Source organism: Lotus japonicus, chromosome 6, assembly GCF_012489685.1.
Source record: "Lotus japonicus ecotype B-129 chromosome 6, LjGifu_v1.2".
Classification (NCBI taxonomy): domain Eukaryota; kingdom Viridiplantae; phylum Streptophyta; class Magnoliopsida; order Fabales; family Fabaceae; genus Lotus; species Lotus japonicus.
Genome location: NC_080046.1, coordinates 47024949 through 47041125, shown reverse-complemented (window position 1 = coordinate 47041125; position 16177 = coordinate 47024949). Strand labels below are relative to the sequence as shown.

The window sequence follows — 16177 nt, the reverse complement described above, 5'->3', positions numbered from 1 at the left end:
AAACATCAAAATGCCCGTTTTAATTATTTTTGATCCCCTCCGTAAAATTCTCTTCACCCTTGTCTCAATAAACCCTAGCTACCTTTATTACCACGTAATACACACGCCAACGACTTTTTCAAAACGCACCCTACAATCTCTGACTATCAATACCTTCCTCTAATTTCATCAACATTCCAACCTGTACGTGAGAATCAACTAACTAAACTACCCATTTTAACACTTTTTATTTTTTCATTTAATTTTTTTTCCTACGTAACTCTTTCATGTAGTTGTTACTACCACCAATTAAACTCTCTCGCAAACCCCCAAAACTCAATATTCACCAATCACCACCTTTTGCTATTCTCATCCTATATCCTTCTTACTTTCTCTTTCCTTAAGATCATTTTCACTTTTTTGTTCCTCCTCCCTTCCTTCCACCATGGGCAACTGTTGCTCCCAAGCCAACGCCGGCGACGCTCCCGAAGCAATGCCAGCCGGCGCCGACAAGGGAGAAACCAACCAAAAAAGCAGCAACAACCATGCAGGAGGAGACAACCCTGCCACCACCACCGACCCTACCACCCCACCACCAACAACATCCAAGCCGTCACCCTCACCCTTGCCTACTCCTCCTTCCTCAAAACCCACCAAGGCCGCCCCCGTCGGTCCGGTCCTGGGGCGGCCGATGGAGGACGTCAGGGCGACATATAGCATGGGGAAGGAGCTAGGGAGGGGGCAGTTTGGCGTGACTCACCTTTGCACCCACAAGACCACTGGACACCAATTTGCATGCAAAACCATTGCCAAGAGGAAGCTGGTGAACAAGGAGGACATAGAGGATGTGAGAAGGGAGGTGCAAATCATGCACCATCTTACAGGTCAACCTAACATTGTGGAGTTGAAGGGTGCCTATGAGGATAAGCAATCGGTGCATTTGGTGATGGAGCTTTGTGCTGGTGGTGAACTCTTTGATCGTATCATTGCTAAGGGACATTACACAGAACGCGCTGCGGCTTCTTTGTTGAGAACGATTGTGCAGATTGTTCATACGTTTCATTCCATGGGGGTTATTCATAGAGACCTTAAGCCTGAGAATTTCCTCTTGTTGAATAAGGATGAGAAGTCACCCCTCAAGGCCACTGATTTTGGTCTTTCAGTTTTTTACAAGCAAGGTTTAATTTATTTCTTACTTCTATCTCATCTCTATATATTTCTCTTTTAACCATGAGATGTCTGTGCTGGTTGCTCATCTCGTCCCTTAAGCATGAAGTCCGAGGTTCGATCATCACTTGTGAGAATGAAACACATTTCATAGCCAACCTTTTGAGATTTTGTGCAAAATCCTGTCCCATTTGGTGCTCTTTCCATTCAGTCTTCCACCAATTAAGTTTGCTCCCATGTAGGCATGAATATGACAATTATAATTTCACATGAGTGATTTATAAATGAAATCACGATTTGATTGATGAGGACATAGAAGGAGACACCAAATAAGGATAGGGGGCTTAAGTCTCATTTCCCTATCTCATTTTCAGTGTTAACTAAAGTATCCCACAACTGATAGTTATGAGACTAATCTCTCGCCCCACTATCAGCTGATCAATGAGTTCTTTCCATTCACAAGTGTTGAGAATCGAACCCCAACCACTTACTTAAAGGACGAAGTGTTAAACCACTACGCAACTCACTTGATTATTCTACTATCTCATTGTTAATCGCTAAAATGATAATTTCAAACCTCAATATTATATGTCATATTCATTACACTAAAGAATCACTTACTGGTCAAATATGACAGAGGTTAAGTTTAGGAGGGATGGAAAAATTTCTTTTTGTATTAATTCTGGTATAAGAGAGTTCATTTACTCATTTACATATAACAGAATCTTGGGTCTTCATATGCTACATGAAGCAAATTTTAATAGCCAATTTATGCTTTTGACAGGGGACACATTCAAAGACATTGTTGGAAGTGCATATTACATTGCACCTGAGGTCTTGAAGAGGAGATATGGGCCAGAAGTTGACATATGGAGTGTTGGTGTCATGCTATACATTCTTCTATCTGGTGTCCCTCCATTTTGGGCAGGTTTATATTTCATCTTGTTATTTTCATATAACAATCTCTTAGTACAGAAAATTGTTTTGAAGAACAAAGATAAATGATTATTTATGTCAAATACTTTCTTCTAAATTTAATGCATAGCTTGAAATTAACTGAAAAAACAATGAATTGGTTTGACAGAATCAGAACATGGTATATTCAATGCCATCTTAAAAGGCCACGTTGACTTCACAAGCGACCCATGGCCTTCAATTTCACCTGCAGCAAAAGATCTTGTAAGGAAAATGTTAAATTCAGATCCCAAACAGAGACTCACAGCACAAGAAGTTCTCAGTAAGTGACTTTTTTTACCTCACTTTCAACTCATTTGAAGAAAACAAAATGGTTGAAGAATTCATTTACAATTTCATGATTGAAACACAGATCATCCTTGGATCATGGAGGATGGAGAAGCACCAGATAAACCTCTTGACAATGCTGTGCTCAATAGGCTCAAACAGTTCAGAGCAATGAACCAATTCAAGAAAGTTGCACTAAGGGTACTTGTTGATTTGCCTTAACTATAATGAATATTTTACTTTTTCACACCCTTTAAATAAAATCACTCATTCCAGCAATTCTAACTCTAAATTTACATTTGAAAAGGTCATTGCTGGCTGTTTATCAGAAGAAGAAATCATGGGGTTGAAGGAAATGTTTAGAGGGATGGACACTGACAACAGTGGAACCATTACAATTGAAGAGCTAAAGCAGGGGCTTGCAAAACAGGGGACCAAGCTAACAGAGCAAGAAGTTAAGCAGTTAATGGAAGCTGTAAGTTATCCTTCATTTCTGAAAGCCAAAACACCACTAAGCCAAAAACACATAGATTTTCTCATTCTTCTACAAATTACAGGCTGATGCTGATGGCAATGGAACCATAGATTACGACGAGTTCATCACAGCAACAATGCACATGAACAGAATGAACAGAGAAGAACATCTTTACACTGCCTTCCAATACTTTGATAAAGATAACAGCGGGTAAGAAAACCAACTAGGTTCAAGATAATATATTTTCTGAACACCCTTTTGTCAACTCCTTGGTGCTTTATTAAAATAAGTTGAGGTTCTAAATTTCTGATCTCATTTTTGTACCATATAAATGAATCAGGTTCATTACTACTGAAGAACTAGATCAAGCTCTCCATGAATATAACATGCATGATGGTAGGGACATCAAGGAAATCCTTCATGAAGTTGATGGAGATAATGTAAGTATATGTTTGGATCAACTTGGCTTTCATCAGTATCAATTCTAAAACCCATAAGCTAATCACATAAGCTTTTCCATATAATTGATTCTGGTTTCAGAATGAATTGTACACGTTTTTACAAACATGCAATCTAATGTTGCATTGTTTATTTCTTGTGGAAATTCCTTTCATATTATCATATAGATCATATAGATGTTTGTCCATGGTTAGTGATGACAATGAAATCTGTGACATGTGTGCTGCAGGATGGTCGCATTAACTATGATGAGTTTGCGGCGATGATGAGAAAAGGAAATCCAGAAGCTCTTACTAAGAAGAGGCGTGATTCGTTTGTTTCACATTAGTGAAGGGTCTCACAGGGAAGATGTTGAAAAGGATTCATCTGTTTCAGCCCTATGTTTTTCTTTGATGGGGTGAAGAGAAGAATGATCATGGGGTACATGTTGTATATTGCAATGGTTTTGTTGGTTTGAGAGTGTCAATGGTGGAAATAAAACATTGAATCAAGAGGGGGGAGGGAGAACACAAACTAACCTTTGAGAAATGTGAAAATATGCTAGGTATATATTTGGTTGATTAACATTTTTTTTTACAGTTCCCCTTTTCTGTGAGATACTGTAACAAAAGTCATGTAATGATATTGCTCACTTAATTAGGAATGAAAAAAAAGGGTGGTTATTTATGTACTAATTCCTTCTAAATGCTAGGTACAAGTATATTTGTACATTTATGTTAATGCAGACAGGAAATTTGGCATGTATTTCTTGGCCTTTCATGTTAAGAAAAAACTAAGATATATATGGGATTGTAAATTGTTGATTAATTCTGAAATTAGGGTGTACCGTGTACCAAAACTTGGAAGGTCTTCACCTGTTAATTTCGTAGGCAAGACAGCCTCCTATTAATGAAGTTAACACTAGAATTGCCACATTATAATTCTTTAGGGCATGTTTGAAAATCCTCTTCAAATTTTTTGATTGGCAAATTCTCTTCAATTGATTCTAAAGTTAAATCAATTTGGGCAATAAGCTTTTGTGAATAACTTGTAGGTGTCAGATTTTATTCTCAAGAAATAGATACTGATATAAACATGCTATTAGTATGTTTTGTTCTGTACTAGCGAAAAATTGATCTAAAATTATATTTCATCACAATAAGGATAACCGGGTTTCAAAGGAATATAACATAGAATCTCTTGCTGGGGATTCATGATACAATCAAATACTCTCAATTATATGTGCAAATGATGATAAACATACACATATGATCTTTCACAAGTTAACGGTTTCATTTCTTGAAACTTTGTCTACATTGCCTAAATTTTTCTGATAATATATGCAACTGATATAAGGTAATAAAGCATAGATAAATAGATAACTCATAACCATATGCATCATATCAATTAGTGCACATTTGAAAACTCTCAACAATTGACACTCAAGCCAAAATTAATTATGGAGAGAAGTTTCTGTAAGTAACTTCTAAATACTCGAATTGATTTTTATAAAATAGAAGCTAATTCAAGCATGCTATTAATCAAACATAAGCATCTGCTGACCAACCGAGGGCTAACCATAGATGACAAAGGCACTGCCTTTTGCAAAGTAAGTCCAAAGGCCTCATCCATGTTCAGCTCCACCCCATTTCGTAGCTTCCAATCAAAAGAGTGCACCAAAGTGCCCAAAATGTACTCAATCACCACAATAGCCATTCTATACCCTACACAAATCCTCCTTCCAGCTCGAAAGGGAATCAACTCAAAATCAACACCACTAGGATCAATCATTTCTGCATCCCCACTTAAAAATCTTTCAGGATAGAACTCTAATGGGTTGTCCCACACATTAGGGTCTCTCCCTATGGCCCAAATATTCACATTTAGCCTTGTATTCTTGGGAATGTAGTAGCCATTGACTTGACATGCTTCAGTTGAAACTCTGGGAACACTAAGGGGTGTGGATGGGTGTAAACGATAGGTTTCTTTGCAGATTGCTTGAAGGTATGGCAATTTTGGAAGGTCTGATTCAAGAAGCAATCTTTCTCTGCCAACCACTTGATCCATCTCTTTCTGTGCCCTTATAAGGATGTTTTGGTTCTTCAACATTTCAGCTAGTGCCCATTCTATGATGCTAGATGATGTGTCTGTGCCAGCAGTGAACAGATTCTTGATAGGAAAAGTTACATTTGTAGTTAGAACATCAAATAATGAAAATCAAAGTCCACAAGAACACTAGTAAAACACTTAAAAAGACATGATAAAAGTATTTAGCCGAAAAATGTATGTACACCTAGTAAAAGTAGACACAAAATCAAATTAAGAGAAATAAATTTATGAAATAAAACATTTAAAATTGTAAATGATATATATCTATGTGATAAATTTTGAAAAAAAAATGGTACTTTTTAACTCATGAAGAAAATTATAAGAGAATTTATGTGAATCAAGATATATCATAATTTATGTCTATTAATTTAATTTGCTATGTCCAAGTAATTTTAATTTATAAATTTCAAATTCATAATTGTTATAGAACGTTTTGAATTGGCAAAAAAAAGTGATTGGAAATTGGAAGAAAGAGAGGTACCAATAGTAGAGCCTTAATGTTGGACAAACTGAGTCTTTCCTTAGAGGGACATTCTTCATCATTAGCCATCACAACATCTAAAAAATCTGGCTTCCCCTTACGTTCATGTCCAGACTTCACATGATCCTCAATCACTTTACTCAAAAACACATCAAACCTCTTATGTAACCTTTTCATCCTACCCACCACACCCTGCAAGTCCATCCAGCCAATGCAAGGGACAAAATCACCAACGTTGTTCACCCCGGAAATTGTCATGAACTCCACCACCATGTCCTTAAACTCCTTAGATTCTTCCCCATTGTTTTCAAATATTCTATGACTCAGCACCACTTGGCTCACCATGTTTGTTATTGCACAACTTAACAAGTCACCAACCTCTATTGTTTTCCCTTGTTTCCCACAATCGCACATGGCTCTCACCATGTGTCTTACCTCTTTTGCTCTTACATGGGCCCAAGCCTGAAGGGCCTTCCCTCCAAGCATGTGTTGGTTGGTTAGTTTCCAAAGGAGCTTCCACTTGGGCCCATATTTTGCAAAAACAAGGTCTTGTGAATTGTAGCCCAAATGGGTTGCACCTGCAATGGTGGGTCTGTTTGAAAAATTATGGTCTAAATTCTTGAGGAATGCTTGGGCAAAATTTGGGCTTGAGACAACAACTGTGTCACAAGTGCCCATTTTGAGGAACATGATGGGCCCAAATTTCTTAGGCATGTTTGTGAGTGTGACATAAGGCATACTCCCTAAGTATGGTAGAGCACCAAGAATTGGCCATCCTCTTGGGCCAGGTGCGAAATTCTTGGAAGTGCTTCTCAGGATTGACACCGTTCTGCCGCCCAGTTCTTGAGGTTGGCTAGGGTTTGGAGAACCCAAAGGTTTAGGTTTGGCTGATCAATGTCCTGTTGGGCTTGTGTTTTGGGCCTCTTTCCTTCGGTGTGTCTTGTAAGTAGTTTTGCTGAAATCTCACTTAGTTCTAACGTTGTTTAAATATACTAAGTAGTCATGGACTTAATTGTACTTGAAGTATCTTGTAAGTTGTTTTGGACTATGGCCCAATTCCTTTCATTTAGTGTATGAACATCTATTGTAAGTGTCATCAAACAACTATTTATTGAATGAATTATGAATCTTCGACAAAAAAAAAAAGAAGAAGTGTGAAATGAGGAAGATGAAAAATGCAACACTGATTTCCCTGAGAAGCTGAGCATCAAAAGACATGTTGTATAATTGAAGATGGCAAGGTGTATATGCAACTAAACTATACTATTTATATAAAGAGGTGAATGAACATAGCAAGTTAGGAATGGTCATATTTTAATATTTTGGGGGCCAGAGTGTTAGGTGCATATGTTATTAGTCCATGACTTGTTAGAGAGTATAAGCAAAAATACAAGCTTTAAGTAAACCAATCATAGAGGCCCTTTGTTTACTTGTTATCTTCTAGAATTTTTACGTGTTCCACAATAATAAAGAAGTTTTGATTAAGTAATTATAGGTAGAAATAGGCTTTTGGAGCGACATACAATCAGCACACACTTAAGCTGCGGTTGTTAACAGGGTTCATGTTAGTATTTGATATAGTTAAATGGTTGGGAATAGAAATATTGTTGTGTTATATAAAGTAGTTTGTAAACGAGAGAAAATTATGTAGATGGACAGAAGCTGGAAGAAGGAACCGTGTAGTACAACAATTGATTGTTCCTCTCACTTGGTTCCAAATTTTCAATATGGCATAGGCTATTTATAGCCATCACTTAACCCACTCAGGTCTATATAGTAAATATATTTAGACAATGAATTGTCATGATGGTTTTACATAGTTCTACAATTTTCAAATAATTCTAGAAAGTTTGTCATAGATATGAATTTTTAATTATCTAAATTATTCTAGAAATTTCATCACTTTTTAACACTCCTTACTATAAACTAGGATAGTAGTTTGTTTCCGTAATCGTCATGATGGTTTTACATAATTCTACAATTTCTAAATAACTCTAGAAAGTTTGTGATACATACAGATTTTTAATTGTCTAAATTATTTTAGAAATTTCCATCATTTTTTAACAGTTTAGTTTAGTTCATGAGATACATACAATACGCAAAAAAAACTGTCCCATAAGACAAAACTAGACCGACATATTATAGTATGTTTGGATCAATTTCTCATTCTCACATAAGCAATTTTCATGTATGGAAGCTACTTCAATGAGCTTCTCTCAAAATTGATTTTAGCTTGAGACATGAGTCCATTCCAAAACATGCAGTTAATCATGTGTTGCAAAATCAAGTGCATATGAACATACATACATATACAGGTTCTCTCAAGACCCCCAGAATCATAAAAACATTGACAATCTCTTCATGCATCTTCCCTACAAGGGCTTCACTTGCGTCCACAAGATTCAACATCAGATATATGCTGGTTCTCTGGGACCCAAATCATTAGACATTTCTAAGCCATTGACTCATTGAGAATTCCCAACTCTTTCAAAGCATGTAGTGGCCATTTCAATTTTATTTTGATAGTACAACTGCAAAGAAACAGTCAGTGTATAGCATCATTTGAAGAAAAAAAAACTAATGACAATGAAGTGAGTTATAACAATTAACAACACATTGCTCAAACCCTTATAATCTTATAAAGCTAATGATGTTACAGATATCACTTTGATGAAGCATAATTAAGCTACCAGTGAAAGTATCACAGTAATTGAAGCCTTTTCCCATTAAACATTGTCAACTTCATTAATCAAATCATATCAAAACATACTATCAAGAACAGACTATCTAATTATAACAAATTATTCAGTAATTGAACCCTTATAATCTTGTAAAGCTACTGTTTTAATAGTTTTTGCAGTGATAACAAATGAATTAAGTCAGAATAATCATTACCTTCATTCCCCGTGACCTCCATTCTTCATCACTGCTTGTAACTTTCATTTTGTCTGCTGTTGAACTATCTAGCATTTCAAATTGCACAAGATTCTTCTTCCTCCAATAGTCGAACATTGGCACAGAGAAATCTTCTCCATCCTCACAAATCCACAACCTCTTTCTTGTACGTGTTGTGGCAACATATAGTAGCTTGAGTTCAGAACACAAAAGGTTGTGCTTGGAATCAACAAAACTTCGACTGTTAACATGTGTTCCGGAGTCTAGCAAATTCTTTTCCTTCATGTACTCATATATTATCCACCATCGCCTTTTCAAAGGTGAAGAGGCAAAAAAATTATACAGCAACACATCCTAACAAACGACAAAGAAGTACCATAAGAAAGATTTTTCAAGAAAACAATGCAGAAAATCAAAGTAAAACAACAAAGTTTAGCAATACCTGAAATTCAAGGCCTTTACACTCTAAAATGGTTAAAACAATTGCTTTCTTTCCTACTATTTGCATAGCTTCCTCCCGAGTGGAATCATCTCGTACCAAGATTACTTGATCTGCTCCAAATCCTTGAATACTATTCCTCCCACTTCCTCCAAAAATTGTTAGTAGTATATTTTCTCCATGCCTAGACTCTACCACAATTGGGGCTTCTCCATGTACCAAACTAGTCTCCACTTTCAACATGTCAACAGAGTTCGGAAAAAAGTGATACAGAAGCTCAATGAGACTTTGTGATACTTTCAGCACCTCAGCGTGACTGCGGAAGTTCTGACTCAACATGAAGATATCAGAAACATGCCTTTTGCCATGATTCCAACTCTTAATTTCTAACAGAAACTTCTTGTAGAAGAGGGATCTTACATCTTGGAATCTAAAATCAATACCCCTTCCAATAGTCTGCGCAGTATCTCCACAAAAAAGAAAACCCTCTTCCACATTTCTGCACATGTGTTTGAATAATGCAATCTGAGCCATGGTGAGATCTTGCACTTCATCAATAAACACAAAGTTCATTTCATCACCCCTGTATCTTTCAGTTCTCAATCTACCATGTAGATCAATTACAATATCAGCTAAATCAAATTCACCATTTTCCATCTTCATTTTCTCATAATTTTGAAAGATATCATATATCCTTTCTCTGGCCTGCATGGTCAATCTTGATGCTTGGTTTTCACATAAATTACAATACTCCTTTTGGCTTAACTTGCCATGCTCAGAAGAGCCACCTTTTATATGTGACATTATTTCGGTGAATACTTCATATGAATCCAACTTTTTAATCAACTGAGAATTAAAATGAGGCCAATATACAGAATCAAACCTTTCAAAATCCACTTCCTTTTTCATCTTGAAGTTTTCTAATGCAACTGACCGTCGACCCTTGCGATTATGAAATCTCTCAAAGTAAGAATTGCCTAGTGTTCCATCAAGCATGAGCAAAAATTTGCGAAACGTTATCACAAGGGGATATGAATTGGATGGGACATCAGAGAAAGAATCTGGGATATTCTTAAAATCTATTGATGTATCACCATCACCAATAATATCTTCATCAACTGGACTGCATCCAGCTAACATGCTTCCTTTGCAAAGGGACCCGTGTAACGTATCCACGAGAAAATTTAATAACTAAATGAAAACACTAGAGGAAAAATAGGTACTTATTTTGTTTGGTAGAAATAAAATCAAATGAAAACAAGAGGAACAATTAAGTACTTTTATGAAGATGAAGCTACATACCTTTTCAAACGAGAAACATGATATTTGACCTCTTGACATAGTCCAGGGCTTAATGTCACAAACAACTGTCTTAAGATTGGTCTCTCAGTCTCAGCAGCAACCTCCTTCAACTCGCTTGCAGAACAATTGGATCCATAGGCTTCTTCAAGTGCCATATGGTGCAATTTCTCATTTTGAATCATCTTAGTCGTTAGAACAGTGGTTTTTCCGGTTCCAGAGCGACCAAGTACAAATGTACTTCTAGGGAAGCGAATTATTTCACGCTGTTCATCTGTTACCTCAAGAGGAAGATCAACCTCTGAAGCATCATTTCCAGAAAGCATGTAATCTTGTGAAAAGGAGCTGTACTTCAGCAACAGCCTACTCTCCTCCACTTTTTCATCATTTTTTCTATCTTCAGAAGGATTCAAATCTCCCTCATTTTCATCATTGACACCCTTAAATTTTTGGATATTTGTAGATAATGCCCAGCTCAGAGGAAACTCTATGATCCTGTCCACAAACAAAGAAGCCAAAGCCTCCATATCAGTTAAGGCTAGTAAAGCAAAAGCTCAAACCTTTTGAACTTAATGCAACTGAAAGCACTTACCCATCGAAACCTTTTTCTTTGCTCCTGTTGATATATTCATCAGTGTATCTTGTGAATACATTGTCAAGGCGCTTCACTAATTGTTGGATATCCTCTAGAGGCAGAATGTCCCATATCTTCAAAACCTGAATATACCTTGACTCTTTAACTATCTCTATAGAACAAATAACATAGCGACTTTCGGACTTAAATTGTTTCAAAATCTGTGAGGATTTTTCACAAGGCAAGTCTACACTTTTCCTATTAGGTCTCCAACCATTAGAAAGCCTTTGCAAGAGGTTTATAACAAGGTTCTTGCTGTTATCTGTCCTTATCCTTTTGAAGGACCTAAGAAACTTATCACTAAAAAGGACCTGCAGATATGTAGATAGGTGGCAATGTTATAGTATAGACTAGCATATGTAGAGTATATCATGAATAAAAATTAATAAAAGAGCAAGTTAAGTCCAGGATCTATGTACCTTCCATCTAGCACCTTTAAAAAGGACACTATTTGTATCAAGCAAATCAACATATTGATCCATCTCTTTCTTTGAATCCAAAATAGCTTTTGCCAATTCTCTGACTTGATCAGCATGAAAGAAACATTTACGGTTCTTACAATCAAGAACCAAATCCTTCCAAACATTTTCATGATTTGCTAAAGCTCTTTCATTCCCCAAAATCCACAAACAATGCCTATAAATTATCAAACCAGCAACAGCTTTTCAATTAATACAATACTACTTTAAAGGAAGACTGAAAAAAAAGTTAACAGTTTGAGATCTACCTTGCTCTTGTAAGAGCAACATTAGTTCTCTGGGGAGAGGAGACAAACTCAAGATAACTCTTGATGTCGGTTCTTACAGTTGATAAGATAATAACATCTTGCTCACCACCTTGATAACCGTCTATGGATTTCACATTTACATTAAATCCAACATGGCTATCATACATTTTTCCAAGCTTCCCTTGAATAGCAACAACTTGCCCCGCATATGGTGACACTATACCAATAGAGAGTTTCTCCTTGGAGGCAAGCCATTCTGCAACCAGAAAAAATATTACTTCTTTTTCATCTAAGGTCCAGTAATGCAGACAGAAAGAACAGTAAAAGTAAAAACAATAACATAAGAGACTACAGCTATGAATTTGTTAAAACCTTTATGCAAATTCTTCAGTAGTGTCACAACAACTGCTACCTCAGCCATATTCTTATAGCTTCTTCCAGCATCATCAAACTCTTCTCTTCCCCCAATTATATTTATAAAATTATAGGCACCAAACAATGGCCCTGGAAGATATCTCTTCCCGTAGTTACTCACAACATTTGGCGCATCGCGAATTTTGTTAGAGTAGAAATATTGATTTGGAAATAAGCTGATTTGTGGATGCATTCTGTGTTGCATGTTAAGAAGGTGTTTTGGGTGATCCAGTAAGCTCAGCCTCTCAAACAAGCTTCTCCCAAAACCAGCTTCAGAAGAAACCTAACACACAAAAACAAACATGCCCAAATATAAATTAGCCATAGAAGTGGCTTGGAGGTGAATAATTCACTAAATTAAAATAAATCTGGATATATGCATGATAGAAGCTACTTACATTACTCCTAACCATGGAAGGAAGTTGACACTCATCACCAACAAGAATAGCGCGGCTTATTCCTGGAAGTAGTAGAGGAATTACAGACTCACACTCCTTCAGTTGAGCAGCTTCATCTATTACCAAAAGGTTCAGTGGCTTCATTTCCACAGAATGTAGCTTATATGAACCAGAAGTTGTGGAAAATATTATTGATGAGTTTTGGAAACAAAACTTTCTAATTGACTCAATATGAAAAGATTTTATCAACTTGAGTCTGTCAAGTGAATCTCTTGCTGTTTCCAAAGCAGATAAACATTCATTTCTCTTCTTGTACAATTTGTACGAAAGACCGTTATATGGCTGAGAAGTTCTATCTGATATTTCAAGACGAGAGAAAAGCATTTCCAATCCTTCAAAACGACGATTATTCTCAATCTCAAACAAGGCATCTTGAAATGACTTAAGTGCTTCATTTAAGCTCACTAAGTTCCTATAGTTATGTTCCAACAGGTTAGATCTAGCCACATGTGTACAAAAGATAGAAATGCAGGATTTCAGTGGCAATACAGTGGAAAGAAATCTTTCTCTCACAAACTCTAGAAATGATTTAGGCTTACTCATGCTGAAAATTGAAGTTTTTATGTGTACTGTGTTCTCCTTTCCCCTATCCCTCTCATTCTCAACGAATCTGTGATACTGCGAAACACAATTGGAAAGAAGATCAATCATTGATTTCACAGAAGAACTCCAACCCGAAAAAGGTGCAAAGCATTTCATGAGATGTTCCATTCGATAATCCAAATGTATTTCCTCAACATCTTCATCAATGTTGAGTCTCTCATTGTTGCCGAGCAGCAACAAGTCTCCAGGGGAACATAATAAATCAGATTGGCCACAGACTGAGTATCTCACAATCCTCAATAATCGCGAAGCCACTTCTCTGATGGCGACATTTGTTGGAGCACAAACAAGCACTCTGTACTTCATTTTCAACAGAGCAAAAAGCAATGTAGCCAATGTTTTAGTCTTTCCAGTTCCTGGAGGACCCCAAATGAGCTTCACAGTGCTGTTGTGATTGCAATCAAGGCCAGAAAGACATGAATGAATGGCCTTATTTTGAGATTCATTAAGCTCTGATGTTAACCTTTGATATGAAAAGTCATCTCCTAAAGAATCAGCCAGTGAACTGCAACTGCAACTTTGCTTGAACTGTTTTCAGTAACACATTCAAAGACAATCATTTTAATACAAAACAGAATAAGAGAAAAAAAAGAAGATAGAAACAATGTGTAAACATATTGTTGATGTTCTACTCTAAAACATGAGTATGTTGGCACAAAATTAGCATTTCATTACAACATTGAGTATAACTTTAAGATGCTATTTCAAAATTTCTTACCTCATCATTGTTGCATAAGATTTGCTTGACTAGCTTCAAATTCCCAGTCATGTGAAGTGCATTCCAGATTCTTCCATTAGAGTTTACATTTGTCAAGAAAATCAGAAATAAAGATCTCTGCTTAAATGTCTTAGGGTCAATATCTTTTGAAGCTCTAATTTTGAAATAAACAGAATCACTCTCACTGGCATCTTCTCTTGTCTTCACAAAAGACACAAAGTTCCACATAACTCCAAACCTTTGCAAATCTTTCACAGATTCAGGTTTACAATCAGTCAAAATCAGAACATCTCCGGGCAACGTTTTATACGGCTCTCTGCGTTGCGTGAACCTGTTTTGCCAGCTATTAATTTTCACATCATAGAGTTTGTTCCCTGTTGGTTTGGCCATTTGAAGACCAATTACTTCAGCAAATGGTGCTTGGTGCATTATCTCCATACTTGAATATAGTTGTGTTCTAGTTTCTTCCAACAAAGGGTACTTATAGGACCCAAGGTAGTGATCTATGGAATCAAAAGAGAGCTTAATCTTCTCTACCTGAAAAGGTTAATCATTAATGAGATAATGATCAAAATTAAGGGTCAAGCTGAAGCAAAAATTAAAATGAAAAAATTAGCAATAACTGTACTCACATTTTTCTTGTATAGTTCTTCATTGAAAATGTCTTCAATGGACCAAGAAAAAATCAAATCCATGAAGCCATAGTCATTGTAGCTTGGCCTCTTCTTGGTTGAACTCTCTGCTTCCATCATTTTCATGCAATGCAGATATAGAAAGTGTTGTATTAAACTTCACACATGCAGTTTTGGTATGCTAGGAGTTTTTGAAATATGAACAGAACAACAAAGGTGTGTCTTCTTGTTTGCCCAACACTACTCTTCTTGGTTCTATTCATCGGAACATAGAAAGTCTTTATATAACTTGTTGCAAACTCCTCGTATTTGTCCACTAATAGAACGTGCAGGGAAAAGTTTAAACTGTTCAGCTTTTCCATAACTGTGACTTTTGGATGGAAACTATCTCGTGCTTCCAAGTAATGAAAGAAGTTTTTGCTAATTAAGTGAGCTTTTTATATCATGAAATGTACATTGATCAATTAAATAAAGATCAGGAACTTTTTTTTTTACATATTTAATTATTTATATCGTTAAAAAAAACAATCGAAGTATTATAAAATGAAAGATATTTTGTAATGTCAAAATGAAAGGTTAGCAACACAATTGAACATATTTGGATCGTCACGGTCCACAATTCCCTAAATTCACGCAATCAACGAATCTTAGTCGTCAGATCTAAATCGAACGACTTAAATTGTAAGATATATCTAAAGTATGATTTTAGTGAAAAAATATGAGTCAACTAATTTTGATCATATGACTTATATTTTATGAATGTAGGAGATTGGTGAATGCAGGAAATCTAAATTGGGGTTAAAAAGATTGATGAATGCAAGGGTACCCAAATTGCGTGATCTTAGTGAAGGCATGGAATAAAATTTGGTGAGTTCAATTGAACCATTATAACGGGGGGTTAACCTTGTTTAAGGGACCAATAAGATTATTTATAAAAAATACGTTTATAATTATGAAATTTTCAACTCGCAAACATGTCCACCTACAATAAGGTTAAATAATCCAATGTGGTAAGTGACAACCCTTTTACTCAACGTTTTTTTGTGTGTTGTCTAAATCAACATGATATTTACCAATAATATCATTATACTCCCTCCGTTCCTATTTATCTGTCCACTTTGAAAAAAATAATTTGTTCTTATTTAACTGTCCATTTAGCGTTTCAAGAGAGCATTAAATGATGTTTTTACAACTAATACCCTTATCAGAACAATAAATGAAGAAAGATAAAATGCAATCTAAAGGGTAAAAATGAAAAACAAATACTACTTTTATGAAAACCAACAAAATTAATTGCACTCCTTAATATGTGTGTTTCTTCTCTTCCCGGACAATTAAATAGGAACGGAGGGAGTAGAAAATAAAAGAAAAAAGTAAGAAATTCATTACCCTCTTGTTTCGTGCCAAGGACCTACCATATTCGAGAGAATATTCCAGTAAACCCTAGTAGAGCTCAAATAAGGAAAT

At 36.0% G+C, this 16177-nt stretch overlaps 3 protein-coding genes across 3 annotated transcripts; 1 reads left to right on the top strand and 2 right to left on the bottom strand.

The window, feature by feature from the left end:
• The first annotated feature begins 319 nt into the window (after positions 1-319).
• On the top strand, positions 320-4066 carry LOC130725869 (calcium-dependent protein kinase 17-like). Its single transcript, XM_057577059.1, has 8 exons — positions 320-1157; positions 1931-2074; positions 2231-2383; positions 2474-2589; positions 2696-2863; positions 2946-3073; positions 3204-3303; positions 3552-4066. Exons 1-8 carry the CDS (start codon positions 425-427, stop codon positions 3648-3650), a joined length of 1641 nt encoding a protein of 546 aa, XP_057433042.1. The 5' UTR covers positions 320-424; the 3' UTR covers positions 3651-4066.
• A 472-nt stretch (positions 4067-4538) lies between these two features.
• On the bottom strand, positions 4539-7109 carry LOC130725870 (flavonoid 3',5'-hydroxylase 1-like). The gene is made up of 3 exons (XM_057577060.1): positions 7027-7109; positions 5892-6720; positions 4539-5470 (listed from the first exon to the last, which is right to left on the bottom strand). The coding sequence occupies exons 1-3, from the start codon at positions 7107-7109 to the stop codon at positions 4808-4810; spliced, it is 1575 nt and encodes a 524-aa protein (XP_057433043.1). The 3' UTR covers positions 4539-4807.
• Positions 7110-8356: 1247 nt separating this feature from the next.
• On the bottom strand, positions 8357-14827 carry LOC130725430 (uncharacterized). The gene is made up of 11 exons (XM_057576659.1): positions 14711-14827; positions 14079-14615; positions 12698-13888; positions 12258-12582; positions 11886-12141; positions 11578-11794; positions 11117-11469; positions 10510-11019; positions 9229-10312; positions 8787-9140; positions 8357-8422 (listed from the first exon to the last, which is right to left on the bottom strand). The coding sequence occupies exons 1-11, from the start codon at positions 14825-14827 to the stop codon at positions 8357-8359; spliced, it is 5010 nt and encodes a 1669-aa protein (XP_057432642.1).
• Positions 14828-16177: the final 1350 nt, after the last annotated feature.